This window comes from Ursus arctos, unplaced genomic scaffold, assembly GCF_023065955.2.
Source record: "Ursus arctos isolate Adak ecotype North America unplaced genomic scaffold, UrsArc2.0 scaffold_12, whole genome shotgun sequence".
In the NCBI taxonomy this organism is placed as follows: Eukaryota; Metazoa; Chordata; class Mammalia; order Carnivora; family Ursidae; genus Ursus; species Ursus arctos.
In genome coordinates, this window is record NW_026622786.1 from 25,755,195 (window position 1) to 25,775,146 (window position 19,952).

Here is a 19,952-nt window from a genome sequence, read left to right on the forward strand (position 1 = left end):
TTTAACCTTGGCCCATGCTAGCACTCAGACATCTGGAGAGGTTCCAGTTCTCAAAGCATCTTAAGTCCTAAGTGTCTAGTCATTATACAGTCAAATTTAGCAATAACTTGTAGGAAAACTCTGCATCTTCAAAAAAGGGGGGGGGGAGAGTTCCCTAATAAGCTGAATAAGCCAATTTTAGCAATTACTGAAGAATTAACAGGAAATTGTAGGGGAAAAGTAAATCTACAAGCGCTGAGACTTAGATATTAATGAGGGATGTGTCCCAAGACCTTCTCAAATCCCTAAGTATCACTATAATATATAATTTTCTTCATAAAAGGCAGTAAAGTATAACTGAAATATTTAAACGATCCCTGTAGACCCCTAACGATTCTATAGAAATGGAACTAAAGTCATTTATAATGCTATTAACATAAATTCTGAATTGAGCACTGGCTGAAACATTTTCAAACATCACTTTTCCTTGTTTCCCGTATAGAGCATATGGTGTGCTCGTTTTTGTCTGAGTCACCACCAAATTTATCCAGAACTTCTATTTCCTAAGACACATCAATTTTTAAAAGCTGTTTCACTTTTTCCATCATGATAGATAGTCATGAGCTTTCTACATGGGTCACTTTACACAGAAGTTTTTTGATCAGTTCAAAAAATTAGTTTGTGCCTCAAAGTAAAAAAAAGAAAAGAAAAGAAAGGAAAGGAAAAGGAAGAAAAGAAAAGGAAAAAGGAAAAGAAAGAAAAAGAAAAGAGAAAAGAAAAGTCAAGGCTTTACTGCAAGGTCGGTGTTCGCTAGAAAAGGCCTTGAAAGCTCAGTTCATTCCTAGCCAAGTGACTCACTGACACCACCTTTACCATATGACCCACATTTCTTATAACATTATGTATTAATACATGTTCTATGGGATCATTCATAAATTGTTGAAACTGCAAATGTTTATTCTACAAATATGAGGAACTTCCTATGTTATGTAGTTGTCTTCTTTAATTCTTTTGTGTTTTTTTACTGTATCCCTCAATTATAAGGAATTTACTTATTGACTGTGCATTAACAATTTATTTTCCCAGAGCTTGTAATTCATGTTATTGCCTGTACAATGCAAGGAACCCAATAAACGGTAAATATTTAGTCTCTGTCACGTGATGCAGCACCACCATCATCTGTTGATAGCTATTCTGAATGGTGTTCATGGTCAAGCATGAAGACAGAGTACTTGGCTTGGAGCAGATGAGGCTGCCTTAAAAAAGAGAACCAAACAACAGGGTCAGACTGTCAAAGACAGAATTCCTAGTTCAAAATGTGCCTATAGTGGTGCTATTTTTTAGTCTTACTTTGGTATTACTACTACCATTAATATATTAACTATGAGTGTGTGTGTATGTATGTACGTACATATGGATATGTACGTACATATGTACGCACATACATGTGTACATCTTCAGTAAAAACTGTTTATGAGAAATTTTAAATAATTTTATTTTGTATATGTGCATTTTTATTTAGCTGTTTGAATTTTTTTTTTTTTTGAAACAATCTGGCCCTTTAAAGTAAATAAATTATAAAATGGAAACAGGAGCACTGTCTCAAAGACTTCATGCACAGACAGGATGTGCCATCATTTTAAGGAGACAGCTCAGACCTCAGAGCTAGGCGAGAGGGGTGTGTGTCTCTGGACAGTTGATGTAGGCCCAGAAACACCAAGTGCGTTCTCAGTCAGTGTTCCTAGGTACACAAAAAGAAGATAATTAACAATGCTTATCTCGGAAGCATCTCAGGCGGAAAAAAAAAAGGACCTGGAAATATAAAACTTGAAGATGAGAGAAATAAAGCATTCTTTCTGCTAATGTAAAAGTTCCTAGATAATAGATAGATAGTAACAAGAATAGTCCATTAGTACTGTGGAGTTGTATTTCTCTGAATTCTTGCTCTAGCGTAAGCATTTTATAGCTTTAAGTAGAAATTTAATCAAAGTTATTTTCTTAATGAAAGCACAGACATTCAATTAATCTTATATTATCCTATATCTCTGTCTGAAAAAGAAAAACTACCCATTATTCTTAAGCTTACTCTAAACAGATGGCACTATTATTTAATTTGTAACAAAAACCAAATGCCATAGTGCTTTGGAGGAGTTAATTCAATTTCTTTAGTCTCGTCTTCTTTAGCCTGCCTGCCTGCCTTCCTTCCTTCCCTCCTTTGTGAAGAAAATCTATCTAGCCACAACCCGTTTGAACATGAGTGCAAACATTTGCAGTTTTAACTATTGGTGAATGACCTCATCTAAAAATTTAGCAATACACTGTTCCGCAAGAAATTTGAATCATGCAATGTGGTTGGTATAAGTGAATTGCCTGGCTAAGAATTAGCCTAACTTTTATAAGCTTTCTACCAGTTTCTTACATCTCAGTTTCCTGTTACTGGGTTATAAATAAAACTGGGTAATAGAAACAAGTATTGATCATATAAAACATATCATCATAGCATTTTCTTTGGAGTCACATCTCATCTAAAGCAATAAATATTTAGTCAATGATTAATACATCTATTGTGCCTACTGTGTACTGGTATTATGCTTGCCTCTATGGATGGTATTGCATGTTAAAAAAATATATGGCCCCTGTCTTTGAACAACTCAAAATCTAGGAGCAAAGAAAAAACTTAACTACATAAAATGAAAATAATTTTAATCCACTATAAAAACAAAGTGATGTGTTGGTCAAAGAAATTACATAGAGTTAAATTTGACTTCCTCGAGGTTCACTTAAGCAGCCCATCTCCAGTGTACTACACCCACTCCCCAGTCACCCTTTCTTTCTTTCTCCTCTTACCCTGCTGTATATTTTTTATTACCTACTTGAAATTGTATTACATATTTATTCATTTTTCCTTATTGTATTTTCTACTTGAATGCGAACCCCATGAGAACAGTGACTTTTTCTTATTCATTGTTAAAACTCCAACAACTCAAGGAAGTAGTTGAATAAATATTTGTTGAATGAATGAATGAATAAGTGGGTATCATCAAATAAGGAAAAGATCATTGAGGACAGGTTGTACAACATGTGGCCCGCTACTTATGCAAATAAGATGAATATGTGGCTGATGCTACCCTATTGCTTAACATGGCACGGATTTTAATTATTATACAAGTTCAGATCTTTATTAAACAATAGCTATAACAATGAACAACAAAAATAAAATGATATAAAAGAAAATACACTGATCATTTTTACAGTTTCTTCAGAGCTGCTGCTAACTCATTGACATGGAACGCACCCTGATTTTTTTTATTGCCAGGAAAATCAGCATTTATTTTTATGGCTTTGTTTTCTATTGCATCAAGATGAATTACAGGATATTTAATTTCAAACAGTTGTCCATTCCCTAATTAAGAAGAAACATAAATAAAATGTTTTTGTATATTAAGATTTTATATGCATAAATAATAATAAAAATTATACTAAAGTTTGGATTTGAAATTTTAAAAAAGTCTAAATACATTGTATGTTTTTGTTATTGTAGAAGTTATGGGAAATGTCATAGAAATGAAAATATCAGTATCAAATATCAAAACTAACAAATATGGTATAAGATATTCTATAAAAGATATTCCGGTAGTTATTCTTTTTTGTGTTATTTGTGTTTTAAATGTAGAGTAAGATATTTATCTAGTGTGCCATTCATGCATGGTTACTCAAATATTTCATGCCCTTACCCTTTAGTAGCCAGCATAATGCTCGTCAAGCATCTTTTAAGCCAGGATTAAATACTGGAAATAAACAAGGTTAAGAGTGTATATTTGTAGCCCTGATTACATCCAAAGAGAAATATACTTGATTTTGAATGTGCTGATAATATATATGACTCTTACCACTCTAATATGGATAATTCAAGTTATTGGTATAACCATAAATATGAACTTATGCAGGATTCAAATTGGCAGCAATTCCATATCCTAAAAGATATTTCTGATTGACTTATTTTGTTTAGCACAATACCCTCTAGTTCCATCCACGTTGTTGCAAATGGCAAGATTTCATTTTTTTGATGTCTGAGTAGTATCACATTGTATGTACCACATCTTCTTTATCCATTCATCTGTCTATGGACATCTGGGCTCTTTTCATAGTTTGGCTCTGTGCAGGTGCCCTTTGGATCACTACATTTGTATCATTGGGGTAAATACCCAGTAGTGCAATTGGTGGGTTATCCATTTTCAACTTTTTGAGGAAACTCCATACTGTTTTCCAGAGTGGCTGCACGAGCTTGCATTCCCACCAACAGTGTAAGAGGGTTCCCCTTTCTTCATTAGGGACAATTTGACATAAAATAAAAAACTAGAATAATTTAAGCACAATTAAATTACTACTGTGAGAGCACTTGATAAATCATTGAGTGTATGTTAGTATGTTTATATGCCCTAAATAACTTCTTTGGGTCCTCTCTGTTTTTGTAATTTCAATTGTAGATTTATTTAACAAAATTCATTCTTTAGGTCTCCAATTGTTATTGACTACACATTGTAAGAATTCAGAAATATTGCTTAAGCTACAACCAATTCCTTTAAAAATTTGTCTCTTCACCATCACATATAGGCATTGCTTCATAAAATAGCAAATAATCTCACTGTCAGTTAGTTGTAATTGTGGTAACTACAAAATGATAACTAATTGGCATATATTTGTTGCATACACTTTGTTATGTCAAGCAGAGTTCTAAGTTCTGGTACTTCCAGAACTTATTTTCTTTGGCTCTATGTGTCTGTAAATACTAACTTCTTAATCCATTATAATCTGCCTTCCATTCCTATTATGTCTAGCTATATGTACTCATATATTGCCAGTGACTCTAAGTAGTGTAATCTATTGCCTACATTTTAGTTCTCATCCTATTTGATTTCTTTGTGGTATTTTGTATCAAGATCTACTCCCACATCTCTTTTATTTGAGTTTCTCTTTTCCCTTGTATTTTTCCTGGTTGGTCTCTTCTTTCTTTGACCATTTCAAAGATTTCTGTACCTTAGTATTAATGATCTCAAGGTTTAAGTCCTTTGCTTTCTATCCTCTCTTCCATTCACAAGACTCCAACCACCATCTGCATGTGAACAACTCCTAAAATGTACTTCTAAAATTCCTCTTAAGATCCAGATTCTTGTTAGCTCTCAACCAGATTCTTTCAACCAAATGTCCTAAAGGAACCTCAAACTCAACATATCTGAAGCTCATTCATCATTTCTCCAAAAACCAGCTTCTCTTGTATTTCCTCACTTGGTTGATGAAATTGCTATCCCCAACAATGTCAAAACACAAAATTATTCTTGATTTTCATTCCCCAACACTTCTTTTAATCTTGAAAATTTTTTTATATTCTTCCTTAAAATGATATTCCAGTCTCCCTGAAGTTCTTGATTTATACTTGCACTCCTTACTTTAGGCCCTTTTTTTTCAGACTGGTCTCCTTGCTTGCACTGCCTTATCCTACTTACCCGCACAGACGTATATGGAATTATGTTTCTACAACACGGATCTAACCATATGGCCTGCCATGTTTTCTGTTGCCTAATGGATAAGGCACAGAATCTTTAGGAAGCCGACCCAAAACTAACTGAACCATTTAGCCATGTCTCCTGCCTGCTCCCTTCATAGGTAATAATTTTTTTTCTATTTTCCTTCATGTCATGCATTCCCATTTTTTAGAGTCTTTTCCTATGTATTCCTAATTCGCATATTATTTCATAAGCTCTACTCTAGCCAGTGTCATTTTGAGAATCCTTTAAGATTTCAAACTATAATCACCTTCACTATTGTCTCCCGCTTCCTACATATACATTAACACACACACACTCACTTTAGAATTAAATAAAAGTAATCACTCCACCATTAAGTTCCCATTCACTTTGTACACACTTCAAGTAAAGCAAATTGTTTGAGGTTGTTTTTATGTCTGTTTCTTGTACCAAAATGAAACTATTCATAAAGCCTTCATGGTTAGTTGCAGGGTGATTGCAAATGTTCAATTAAAGACATTGGTCCAGATTCAATAGCTTTTGGTAGTCCCACAAATCCCTTACTTATCAGGGAAAGGAGAATGTAATAAGGAATGTGAATGTCATGTTTGTGATATCAGCTGTGGCAGGTTAAAATCTGGGTACATTAGTACTGAAAAGGTATGAGTAAAGTCATCTTTGTAATGCTGGGCGCTGCCTTTGCCCAACCAACTAAAAACACAATCAGGTGCTGCTGCATCTAGTTGTTAATTACATAACCCAGTAAAGTTCAACCCAGTATACTTGTTTCTAAGTGAAAAAAAATGGCAAAACTTTAAACTATGTAAATTTAGCAGTCCTTTGGGTACTTTACATTTGTTGAATATTGCAAGAGTAAACACCCACCTGTTTTTAGTACTAATATGATTTTGTATATCAAGCAGTTTGAAGATTTTTTCCCCCATGCAAGCTTCATCAGCTGTTTTATCAACGGTGTAGGCTTCAGGCACTTTTGTAAAGTTGAGTTGGGATAAATGAAAGATCCTTGTCGAATTGGTAATCATGCAGGTATTCAGAGGGAAAGGGAGATCATATTTTAATTTAATTTCAGTGCCTCAAGATATTTTTTCTTATGGGCTATGTTACCACTCTCTGTTTACATAACCATCTTTTAAGAAATCATAGCTACTCTTAATACATTTCAAATCAAGTTTTCCTGGATCTGGGTGATACATATCACTTTGTTCTGCAAGGGTCTCTTGAATTATATGAGAGCTTGCACATTGTGTCAGATTCAAATGCTAAATGATTTATAGAGGAATAGAGACATACTGTAATCCCAAAGCCGTTTATATATTCTATTGAATCTGACAAATGGTAGTGCCCTAAGTGGTTATAACTTGATTGTAAGTTCGTTGAGGACAAAGTTGATGCCTTACTCCTCTGTAATTCCCACATTTCATGGAAAGTTTCAGGTTAATGATTAATGATTTATTTTTTTTAATAAAAATTGGCATTTTCTTACTAAACATGTTAAGAGCCTGTCATCCTTTTCTAAAGGAAAGTGGCCAGAGGCAGCATATTGTATATAAGTGGCCACAAAAGGCATGTGTCCTGGCTACCTTGACCACAATTCACTGGATTAGATGTATCCTGAGCAGAAAAAAAAAAAAAAAAAAAATGACCACCTAGCCTAAATAAAAAGAGGTCAGCAGCCATCAGGAAGTATGGTGCTATAACTCAAGCAATAAGGTCACTCTGTAATGGATAGTGGCTAACTATATAATTTAGCACTCCTCATTGCAAGCAACAGAAACATAGGAGCTATCAGAAGTAAAGATGATTTATCAGCAAGATATAAGATGTCTTAGATAATCAGGGAAGGCAGGAAAAGTAGGCTTTGAAAAGGGGCTTGAACCAAAAGGGTGCAGACAATGGGGAACTAGAATTGTCCAGCTTAAATGCAGCCTTTACCAGTGCTGACATCTCCCACTACCACCATGTTGGATCCTGTCAGGAGACACAGTGCCATATACCACCACAAGTCAACTTGAACACCTTTTCTGATTGTCAGATTAAAATTTTTGGTGGGAGCTTCAGTTGGCCACACCTAGATCATGTGCTTGTTTTTTGGTTGCCAGAGAGTAAAGAGGAAAACTGTCTCTTCAATGGATTACATAGAGGATAGTTTCTGTGTCCCACTAATACTTCATACAGTGGGAATTTCCCACAAAATAGAAAGGGCATGAAACAGAAAGGACAACCAAAAAAATAAAGAATTATTCTGTTTGTATTGCTTCTTCTCTTCTGTGGGCTTGATTTTGAAACATACAGATTCTATAGTAGATGTTAGAAAAATTGAATTGGAGAACCAAAAAGGCAACGAATTAAAAAGAAAAAGAGGAGAAAGCGATTAGGAGTAGAAATGGAGGGGCAAATGGGTGGCTCGGTCAGTTAAGCATCCCATTCTTGATTTCGGTTCAGGTCATGATCTCGGGTTGTGGGATGGAAGCCTGGCATCAGATTCAGCCCCCCCACCCACCCAGTGGCTCTGAGCTCAGGGGGGAGTCTGTTTGAGATGCTTTCCCTCTGTCTCCCCATTCACTCCCTGTGTGCACACATGCACAGGCTTCCTTGCGTGCGCTCTCTCTCATATAAATAAATAAACCTTTAAAAAAATAACTAGGAAACATGCTGAGAAATAAGAACAGATTTATTAGTACCACAGTTTCTTTTTTTTTATTTTAATTTTTTTATTATATTATGTTAGTCACCATACAGTACATCCCTGGTTTCTGATGTAAAGTTTGATGATTCATTAATTGTGTATAACACCCAGTGCACCATGCAATACGTGCCCTCCTTACTACCCATCACCAGTCTATCCCATTCCCCCACCCCCCTCCCCTCTGAAGCCCAGTACCAAAGAGTTCCTAATCCTTAGAGCAACTCTTAAAGGAACAACAAGAAATTAAGAGCTGCTCTTTGTCACGGGCTTCTCTGATGAGTCACCAGCGCAGCTGTGTATGCTGCAAGATAATGAAGGGCATCCCAGACCTAGAAGACTGGCTCTTCCTTTACCCAAAGCACTTCACTTACCTTCTGACATCTCCATGTACAGTTGTTATAAGCCCCTGACGGTGGGGGGTTACCTTGTCATGGTTCCTTTTCTCGACACCAGAAAAACTTTAAAATAGAGAACCCCCCCTTAAACACACACACACACACACACACACACACATCTTATGATATATACTCTTATAAACCAGGTACTCTTATAATAAATATATTGGTAATGATTGTTAGGTTCAGACTGCTCAAAATTTTAGGTAAAATCTAGCATCCCTGAATTTTATATCAAGAGTTTATAAATATCACACTTGCAAAGGTCATGTTTAATATCTTCCCCATCCCATATTTTCACACAAAGACTTTTCAATAAAGTCACCCCACTTTTAGTATCTCCAAATCCTTTTCAGCTCAAAGAGGGAAATCAGTCCACAGAGCTGGCAAAACAAACAAAGGCCTAGATATTTCTTTCTAGCTTTTACAGCAGCCGTAGGAAGAAATCCCTTAAGGAACTGTACCAACTTGTTATGGATGAGTTCCCCTTAGCTGAAACCATTCATTGCCAAGGGATTGAGGTTTTCTCCGCTACATTATTTAAAATTGCCTCAGCAGTAATTCCTTCTTGCTTAGATTTCATAAAGTTCCCAGGACAGAAACATGACTTCCCCAGACTCTCTTCATCCTAAATGTATCAGCATTGTGGGTGCTTCGGGGCAGAAGGCTGTTCTACACTAGCCTCCTCCCCGTGTCAGTTAATCATTCATACCAATATGGGATTATAAAGATAGTGAGGTTTTGTGCTTATGGTTGTTTTCCAACTCCAGCATTGGAAAACATAGGCTAAGTGAATAGACCAACAGATGTATAAAATATCAATTGTTACACTGTTTACACTAATGCTTTGCATTAAGAAAACAAATGACAAGCTGCCTGAAGTCTGCAAAGAATAAAAACTCCTTGTTATATACTTAAATACTCACTTGCCCTTATCTAAAATGAATCCATACACAGTAGTGCAAGCGACTGCCTGCACTTCATTACCCACTGAAGTCTTTTTAGTGTGTTCTGAGCAGTGATTGGGAAGCCTGCTGAGTTTCAGTTTGGTTCAGCTGGTCCACAATTTTGAACCCCTACTGGTGGTATCAGCAAAGCATGTGCATAGCCTATTTCTCCATATATTAAGATTTTCCAGGTTACACTGTATAACCTCATTAATAAACAAACTATGAACAACACTTTTTGCTTGATAGATAATACTAGCCTTTGAATTCACAGATAAATAGCAACTCACATATAAGGAAAGATCAAGGGCTTCTGGGGGGAGCTTAGTTAAATAATTCTAAAAAGAATAATCTATTTTCAAAACTATTTTAAGGATTTTTAGTAAGCAATCTTTAATAAACAGGATTTTAAAGTATCTTAATGGTTCTCAAAAAGCATTTGTTTGCCTATGAAGATAGGCCTGTGGAGTCTGTCAATCTCGATTCGGGAGATAAAGAGTATAATAAGAACTAAGACAAGAGAAATAGAGATGGAAATGTCCAGCAGAAGCAAAGGAAAATCGTTGTGAAGCCTCCATGTGATTGGCAAGGCATGGATCAAGTATGGAGGCAAACAGGGTAACTACAGGTCAGTTCAGGCAGGTGTCAAGACTCAAAGCCGTCTAATACGGAGAGAAATGGGCAAGGGATAAAATACAGAAATACAAGAATTCAGGCAAACAGGATGGATTATGAAAGCAAAACCATACTTTAGAATATGGTATTGAAGACTCAACACACCTAGAAGAAATTTCCAGGTGACCTCTTCATGTTGTTATTAAGGAGTTTGTCATTAATTGGCTTTATCAACAAGAGACATGGGACTGGGGTAGAAATTAGAATATACACTGATTTCCCTGGCCATACTCCCTTGCTAAGTAGACCTGGTTTTCAGACACAAAGGTATAATCTTCTTTACCCATGGACTTCCACACAATCATTTTCAATGGTCCACAGTGGTGACTCTTTCAGCAGGTTCTGAAAGTAGACGTTTAAACTCTTTAAGAATATTCTGAACTGTCTCGAGGACACCATCATTGTCCCCTACCATGTCCTTTAGAGCAGTCTTTTTCTAGGAGAAAAAATTAGACCTGCTTCTTGGCCATTGTTGGCTGGACTCGGCTTGACTCTTTCAAGGACCTTCTAGGAAAATTAGAGTTAAGAGATTAAGATTTATTAAGGAAGAGTTGTCTAAACAGTGCATGATAATTCTTGTCCATTTGTTTCTGAGACTAAATATGTGGTAATAGGAACTCTGACACCAGGAATGTCAGAGGAATGGTACACCAAGGAAATGCTGTCTGCAAGGAGGAAAAACAGCATAAACTATATCACAGGAAATGTTATTTAAAGGAATAAAAAAGGAATGCAAGTTCCCTTTAGCTGGCAAAAATATGAGCCAATTCCCCCACCAGGCCCCAGGGACCAAGGACTGGGAGCTGAGGTAGGGTTAGGGTTACAAACTCTTAGAGAAGCCTCAATACCCTAAGGATTCAGACAGAAAGGGCCCTGGGTAGCCTGGGACCTCAGGAGGTCTTCATGAATTGCCAGGCCATACTTTAACCTGTGAGAGAATGCATCAGAAGACTTTCCAAACTCCACTGGCTGGTGGGGCAAGAACTATCCAATCTCCAGCTTGTTCTGGCTCCATGGAAGAGAAGAGACAAATGTTTTCTTGGTCATTGTGGAAAGCTGGTAAACATCTAGATAGGAATTCTTCATTTTTAAAATTCAACACAGTATTTATTATGTTTAATGTCTCAGACTCTATGTTAGGGGTTTGGGATACAAGTGTAGGATACATCCCTTAAAAGACTAATAGTCTAGTCAAGAGGAAAATAAAAAACACCATAAATGGGTGATGATTAAATACTGTGATAAATGAAGGAATAAGGAAATGTTATGGAAGTATTTTAAAAGCAGTCCTTTACTCATCCATCCCGTGCTGCGGTAGGATGGGAGGGTTGGTCATGGAGGGCTGTCTTGAGGGTGTTCATCCAAGGGACAAGAGGTGAAGGACATTTTGGACAAAGAGACAGGAAGAAAGAGAGGCCTGAAGTGAGAAACAGAATGGAGAAAGCTGTAATGCCTGGGGAGGAGAGAACACACAAGCAGTTCCATGTCATCTTCAACTTAAGGCACAAGGGAAGTGGAAAAGAAAGAATATATGTAACACATAAAATATTTTATACACACATACATTGCATGTATATATACTTACAATATTTTATATTCACATTTTATGTTTATGTATTATCCCTCTGGATTATGAAGTTTGTTTTATTTTGTTTTTAAGAATAGGGATAGTGTATTATATTTTTAAATCACCATTGTCTAACATAAGGCATAATACCTAAAACAGTTGTTTATTAGGTTATCCTGGACCCAATAATTTTATAGTCTATTTTCTTCCGAGAAAAATTGAAATAAGAAAGCCCGTGTTAATTTATGCAGTGTGAACTCTATCAATTCAACAGTATTTGTTGAGAGCCTACTATGTGCCAAACCCTTGCCATGTGCTCTAAAATAATCTGAAATGAGAGAATATTATTAAGATATCCTTTTTTATACTTAACATCCAACATGTATTTCACGTATGTGTCTGACTTCTGTTTTCTAGTAGACTCTGCCTTCCTTGTTCCACTCATCTTAGTCTCTAGCACAAACGAGTTCAATGCCTTGTAGTCAAGGAATAGTTGTTGAAAAAATAGAACCCACGTTGCCTGGAATGCCACCAGCTTTCATTTTTTTACTTATATTTAAATACCCTTAGAATTGTTTCTTTTTATATATTTTATAAGAAATTTGTGGCTGCATAATTTACCTATAAAAAAAAAAGAACACATTTAGGTGTAGAGTTTGCTGTGTTTCAGCAGATGTCTACACCTGTGTAAACATTACTACAATCCAGTTGTAGAATGTTTCCATTACGCTCAAAAATTATCTTATGCCGGGGCGCCTGGGTGGCACAGCGGTTAAGCGTCTGCCTTCGGCTCAGGGTGTGGTCCCGACGTTATGGGATCGAGCCCCACATCAGGCTCCTCCGCTATGAAACTGCTTCTTCCTCTCCCACTCCCCCTGCTTGTGTTCCCTCTCTCGCTGGCTGTCTCCATCTCTGTCAAATAAATAAATAAAATCTTTAAAAAAAAAAAAAAGAAATTTCCTTTAAAAAAAAATTCTCTTATGCCTCTTCCCAGTTAATCACTCCCCCACACCCCAACCCTAATCCCAGCAACCACTGCTCTGCTTCTTATTAGCATAGTGTGTGTGTGTGTGTGTGTGTGTGTGTGTGGAATTTCATAGAAATGTAAACATACGACATTTAAACTCTTGTGTACTTTGTTAGCTGAACATGATTTTTTTATTAATCCCAAATTGTTGCAAGATCCAGTAGATTCGTTTCTCTTTATCACCGAATAATATTCCAGTGTGTGGATAGTTACTATTTGTATATTCATTCACATATTAATGACTATTTGGGTCATTTCCAATTTGGAGGTTTTTTGAAAGAGTTGCTATGAACGTTCACATGCAAGTCTTTGTGTGGATATATGTTTTCATGTCTCTTGAATATATAATTAAAAATGAGATTGGTGGGTGGATTAGTATGTGCATGTTTACCTTTTTAGGAAACTACCAGATGATTTTCCAAGGTGACTGTATTATTGTTAGCATTCTTAAATCAGGAAAACCAATTTAAAAAGAGCACTTGCTAAACCATAAGTTAATTTAAAATATTCCCATTCTAGTGCACAACCTTTGCATTTACTAGTAGTTCTACCTGGAGTAGTTAACTCTTTCTGTTCTATTTTATTGACATGGAAGGATAAATACATCACGTTTGCCTATTACTCTGAAGCTACATTTAGTCTTACAAGTATAAATGAAGTAGAAGCCTTTATAGTTCTGGTTTACAATTGATGGCTGAATTTCACTTTAGGGAGCAATTTTGCTAAAGAAGATGATGGTTTAGGACATGATAATGGGAAAGAAAATTAAGAAGGTGAAATAGGTACTCAGATTGATCTTCTGGGCCCTAGTTCTCTCTGTCAGAGAAGTGGACATAATAAAAATGCTAGCTACTTCCTGGCATTCATGTGAATTAGGACTTAGGAGTTCCTTAGTGGAAAACATTTATAACTGGTAAAATTTTTCAGTGGATTCATTGAAATGCCACCTTCTAAGAAAGCCATTTTGAAAAGAATTGTACGGAGTGAAAATTACCAGGTAAATTGGCGAGAAATGTTTCTTAAAGTCAAAAATTTCACTTGTAATTTAGCTTATCAAGAAATTCTCATAGCCTCATTCTCTAATGCTTGTTCTTTTGTACAGGGCATGAAACCAATGAGATTTGATGCCCTAGGAAATTGGTGGAAATGCCTGCCCTACAATGGAGAGGTCATCTTAGGGGTCTCAGACGCAGCAGGGTATATCATTTATAGAAACCCTTAAATATGCAGCTAGAGACATATTAGTTACTAGATTAAAAATTATTATCTTACAGCCCAGATAGAAAAGTAAGCTTTAAAAGAAATTTAACCTTTAAATTTACTAGAGGTAGAAATTGTTATGTTATAGCCCAGATAGAAAATAAAGCTTTAAAAACAGTTTTGGACACTGGAAACTACTGCAGCAAACAATCTACAAAGAGCTACATTTTCTAGTTTTTGTTGTTGTTGTTGTTTGGTTTTCATAGGGATCAATTCCAGACTGTATTAATTGCAGGTGGACACAGGGAGGCTCCCCATTAAAGTTGTCAAAGAGACCAACGTTGTCTCTAGCTCCCTTTCATCTTCTTGTCAGCACTTCGCGGGTCTGGTCTGGTACCTTCGCCTCAATGCAGTACCCTCAAGACCACCATGTGCTTCCCCAGCCCCATCACTCATGCCTTTAAGGGCTTCAGCAACTTCTTGCTTATCTTATCACACACCCCCTTCACAGAAAAACTCATTCTGTTGCCTCAGAGCTTTCTTGGCTGATCACATCAATAACAAAAACGTTAACAAGTGTTAAAAAAGTATACACACCTACACACACACAGTTGCTGTGGGAGAGATTGCAGATCATGGTCAGAGATAGGCATTATTAATACCTGTAGGAAGACCCAATAAAGACTGGAAGATCTAGGTAGACTTCTTGTGGATTAGACACTTTAAGAGTCTTGTTAAGTTGTGTTTTTTCCCATCATTATCCACTCTTTTTTTCCCCCCAAAATCATCCTAGATTTATAAGGAAGTCTTGGATTTCATGCTTTTAGGTATTATTTATCATAAAATATACTCAGGTGTTGGGACGCTTGGGTGGCTCAGTCGGTTAAGCCTTTGCCTTCAGCTCAGGTCATGATCTCAGGGCGCTGGGATGGGGCCTTGGCGCGGGCTCCCTGCTCAGCGGGGAGTCTGCTTCTCCCTCTCCCTTCCCCCTGCTTGTGCTCTCTCGTGTGCTCTCTCTCAAATAAATAAATAAAATCTTTTAAAAAAATTTTAAAAATATACTCAGGTTTTTCTTAAACCTAGGCATAGTCTATATTTTGATTACTTTATCAAGAAATCAATTGAAAATATTCAGAGTTTTTATTTATTCTTCTTTCATTGACACAACTACTTTTTGAGTGTGTCTACAATGCTTTGTGCCTAGAAATTAAAAAAAAAGTCCAAAATTGTTTGGTTTTATTTCCTTTTTATTGGTGTGGATAATGTTAGAGTCTCAATTTGTCAGAAATAATACCTTTATTTCCTATCTTGAAGATTTGGAGGGGGGGCATTAGAAATTATCTAAAATTTGTTCATTTCAATAAGATTTTAAAAACTGGCTTTAATGAGGGACACCATCTGATGCTATCACTAGAAAGTTGAGGTCAAGTTGCAGAAACACTATCAATTGCTTTTAGGTCTCAAAGACTATCAAGTGTGAGGAAAGCAGAAAAGTGAATAGTTACAGTTTGTCTTTTAATTTCCCAAAGATTACAGATTCATTTTTTAAAAAGATTTTATTTATTAATTTGACATAGACAGCCAGCGAGAGAGGGAACACAAGCAGGGGGAGTGGGAGAGGAAGAAGCAGGCTCCCAGCGGAGGAGCCTGATGTGGGGCTCGATCCAAGAACGCTGGGAACATGCCCTGAGCCTAAGGCAGACGCTTAATGACTGAACCACCCAGGTGCCCCATACAGATTCATTTTATCATGTCATTAGCCTCACCACATTTCTAGTTGTATTAGAATATCCCCTATTATGTCTGTCAAGCAAAACTTTACAATTTAAAGAACAGTCATTAATTTTTACAATAATATTAGTCAGAAGTTATTTTTAAAATTCCCAGGTAATCAAATTCTGTTTCAGCTGGGTATGAAGATTAGTTAGCAAGTGGCTTGGCTGAGTATGAAGATAAGAAAAAAATATTTTCTGAAAACCAGGAACCTTACTCATAGAAGTATAGGATGGTCCAATTATGGTATCTCAAATTAGAGACAGATGATTCAAGTAAATAACGGTACCAAGGGACTGTATTTTTTTTTCAAAAACTGAAAAACTTTGAGCAAATTCCAAATTGTTAAACAATGTGTAAAAGGCATTCACTTAAAGTATCCAACTGGTGAGAATGAACAGAAAAAAAGTGTGACAAATGTTCAAGGTAAATTATTAAGACATGGTGGTCAATAGTATCGAAAGTCACTTAGAAGCCTATATCAGATTATTAGTGTTTACTCTATTGGAACAAAATACTATTTTATATTTGTTTCAGTAATTCTTATAGGCTCCCTTCCACGTATTATGCAATTCAAGTGATCTTTAAATTATTGTCAAATTCTATCTTAAAGAGAGCTTTCACAAAGGACATGCAATTCATATCATCTAGAGTTACTGTCATTTCTAGGCTAAGTCCCATGGAAATTCATAACTTAAAAATGAAAGTCACAAAGATGCAACTGCCTTCATAATGCCAATGCAGCGGTTATAAATATTTCATGAACATTGCATGGGCAGGGGCAGATCTCCATTTTCATGAGTTAGAATTTGTACAGCTAAGTCTCCAGATTTTACTATTCATAATGCACAGTATGCCCTGTAGAGTATTCCATATAGTGCTTTTTTAATATTTATGTTTAATGAAGAAATTACTGTCCTGAAAAGAGAACAAACCAAATCAAAGATTTTTTGTTAAAATTATGAGTTTTGCTGAATAGAGATGGTAACAATCAACGGAAATTACCTCATTGCTGTATCTTAGCGCATACACGCATAACTTTTAGAGTAATACAAGATGACAGATCAAGACACATTAAACGTAAGTGAAAAGGTTCTTTCTAAAGGTTATAACATTAGAAATCTCATCTTAAAAGAATTTGAAAGGTTAAAATGCAAAGAGCAACTTTCTTACATATAAAAATATTAATTACAAATGATATACTTGCCTGCTGTTTCATAGTTTAAATATATGTCTGTATTTTTCTGGGTTTTTCTTTTATTCAAAAAACATTTTAACTTGCTAAGATAATATTACCAAGTTCAATAATGAATTGCTATTGCATATTTTAAGGTAATTTATCAAAGTACATTATCAGTACCTGTCAGAATAAATTTTGCACTAAAAGTAATAAAAAAAAAAAAAAGGACTATTGTATGTGTTGAAATCAAAGAACATTGCTACAGCTAAGATATTTTCAGTGGAAAGGATAGGTGATTGCCCTCCAAATGATACTTGTCCCGTGAGAAAATAGAAGCCTGAAAAATCACAGGAAACAGGCACAGGAAAATGTCTATCCCTTGCTTTTAAAAATGAGCGTTTGATAATTTTATTTCATTTTTGTCATTTTGATCAATTCTTTCAAGTAGATGAATGTTGAAAAGTGCTTCACAGATCTTGGCAACACTCACAAAAGTAAACTTAAGTTACTGATCAGCTCGTGTAATCCAAGGCTGAATTATTGTGTATTAGCATACGCTATGTATCATAATTAGATTGATAAGGAAGTCACGGATTTTCTTTTGAATATACTTCATCAAGACTAAGTCTTCTAATAATGGAAACAACAGGCTTCGGGTATAATATCATCCACCCAGGAATCAGCAGCTTAAGTATTTTTATTAGTCTTAAGCCAATGAGGTCGCTGGAAATTCTGTAATATTTACCCAAAATACCACCAGAAGTTTATGTTTTACTCCCGGTATTATTTAACTGGTAGTGGAAAACACTTCCATTTGGTTCTTCGTAATTTTATTTTCCAAAGACTCCCTTGAGGAATTTAACCTTTATGTGATGAATTTGCAGTTCACTGGAAGTGTGTTAACCTTAGTTCCCTAATGAATCTAGGTGTAATACTGAGGCGGAATTGAGAAATAGATCATGTAGCTCATTGTCAAGTTGCATTTGTCTTGCACATATCCAGCCTTGCTGTTGTTCCAGTACACATTTGGATCACAATTCCTTAATTACGTTCTATATTTAACGGACCTATTTGAACAGGATCCAGAGCTGGTACGGAACATCTGTCGCTGGGTGAGGCAAGCTGTTCAGATTCCTTTTTTTGCCAAGTTGACCCCAAATGTCACTGATATCGTAAGCATCGCAAGAGCTGCAAAGGAAGGTAAGAACTAGACTTGTGTCATTTGTCTAGTTATGGAAGTGTGGGCCTGAAGTATGTAGCCATACCACAGTATATCTTTAGCCACAAATATATGTGTCTATCTTTGTTGAGAGTTTAAGAAAAGTACTAAATTGAGCACTTGATATCACAAATGCAGTAGGTTCACACCTGGACTCAAGCTAGTAAATGGACTCCACACTTTGGCCGGGGAAAACAAGGACATTTATAATCTTTCTTGATAAACACCTGCTTCACGCACAAAGAATTAAGAAACAAAACCACGATCACAGCGAACCACTCCAAAATAAATGACCTCGTAATGTAACAATCCAGCAGCAGCATTTGAAACTTTAGAGTACAAAACAAAAAGAGACCAGCTTCCACAATATGAAATTTCTTTTGAGTTCCCTTTATATTTGATAGGGTGTAGTGTACCGCCTTAAACATACATCCAATAAATATCTATTGAACACATAATTCATGCAGCGAATGGTTTTATAAATCATGTATGCTGTGCCCTACCCAATGCAAGTTGCATCTTGATTTGCAAGGGTATTGTAAACTACCTGGGAAATAACACCAAATTCAAAACATTTGGCATCTATAAATGTATAATGGCATCTGTATAATAAATGGAAAAATGAATTGATAGGAGTTAAAAATTTTTATATCTAGCATTTTAAGCATAATGGTAGGAATGAAAGTAGTAAAGTCACTTGAGGGAAGGAAATGTTCTCAAGAGGAAGTGTTCATGTTCCTGGGTTGTGTGGGTTTGAATGGCTTTTGACCATTGTCTCTTTAAAAAACCGCAGGTAAATGATGAAGTGTTTTTCATAGGTGGCGCAGATGGTGTTACAGCCACCAACACTGTCTCAGGTCTAATGGGATTAAAAGCCGACAGCACACCTTGGCCAGCAGTGGGCTTTGGGAAGAGGACTACATACGGAGGAGTATCTGGTACGTGTTGCCCTCTTCTTACATTTTGTTTCCTTGAAGGTTGCTGAAAATTCAGAGGTCATGTTGCAAGCAAGTACATCATGTCTTTTATGATCCCAAATTCTTATAACTCATTCTGGTCAAAATTCCTAATAGTTATGACAGATGGAACATATTGAGTGTGAGGGCTCAAGTGACTGATAGCAAAAGTCGAGAGAATATCAAGATAGGGATATGTGTGAATTCTATTCTCTCGTGGTCTACACTCGCCTCAGAATTTCACAGATGTCTTGTCACTCTCTAGTAAGGGCTAATACCAGTGCCGTCTCAGGGAAAAACAGAAGCACCCTAATGATAATATCTTTTTCAGAGTCTGAATTTGTTTCACTTTTCCTAGAATTTTGAAATCTACCTTCTTCAAAAAATCTTGCTTTTATAACTGTCCCAAACAAATTCTTAAAACCGCATTTATGGCGTTAGCTGAGAGGACATTTCAGACCTCACAACTTTGCCTGTCTTTTCTCATCATCAAACACTTGCATTTAAAACAGAAGCAGAAGTTTTAATCCCAATATGTCGTTCAGTATCTTTGCCCTGTGCACTCCGTTGCTGTGACAACATGAACTTGGTCTTGCAAAGACAATGCTGTAAGGTTCTGGACTGTACTGGTATGGGGATTAGTCTCCTTGGTGATAGAGGCAGTGGTAAATATACATAATATAGCAGTGTCCCACTGTTTGACAAAAGCACTGCTGAATCAGACCAAAATATGCTTTTGGCAGAGGCTGGGTAGACACAAATAAAACGCTATCCATTCTGAGGTACTATATTTTGAGAACAT

General features: G+C 36.1%; 1 protein-coding gene across 2 annotated transcripts in view; it reads left to right on the plus strand.

The window, feature by feature from the left end:
• The window catches only part of DPYD (dihydropyrimidine dehydrogenase), a 788,803-nt gene that overhangs the window by 558,470 nt on the left and 210,381 nt on the right, over nucleotides 1-19,952 (plus strand). For both annotated transcript variants that reach the window (XM_026497557.4, XM_048220250.2), the window contains exons 17-18: nucleotides 18,055-18,175; nucleotides 19,013-19,132. In XM_026497557.4, coding sequence (XP_026353342.2) covers nucleotides 18,055-18,175; nucleotides 19,013-19,132 — 241 coding nt within the window. The remainder of the gene's footprint in view (nucleotides 1-18,054; nucleotides 18,176-19,012; nucleotides 19,133-19,952) is intronic.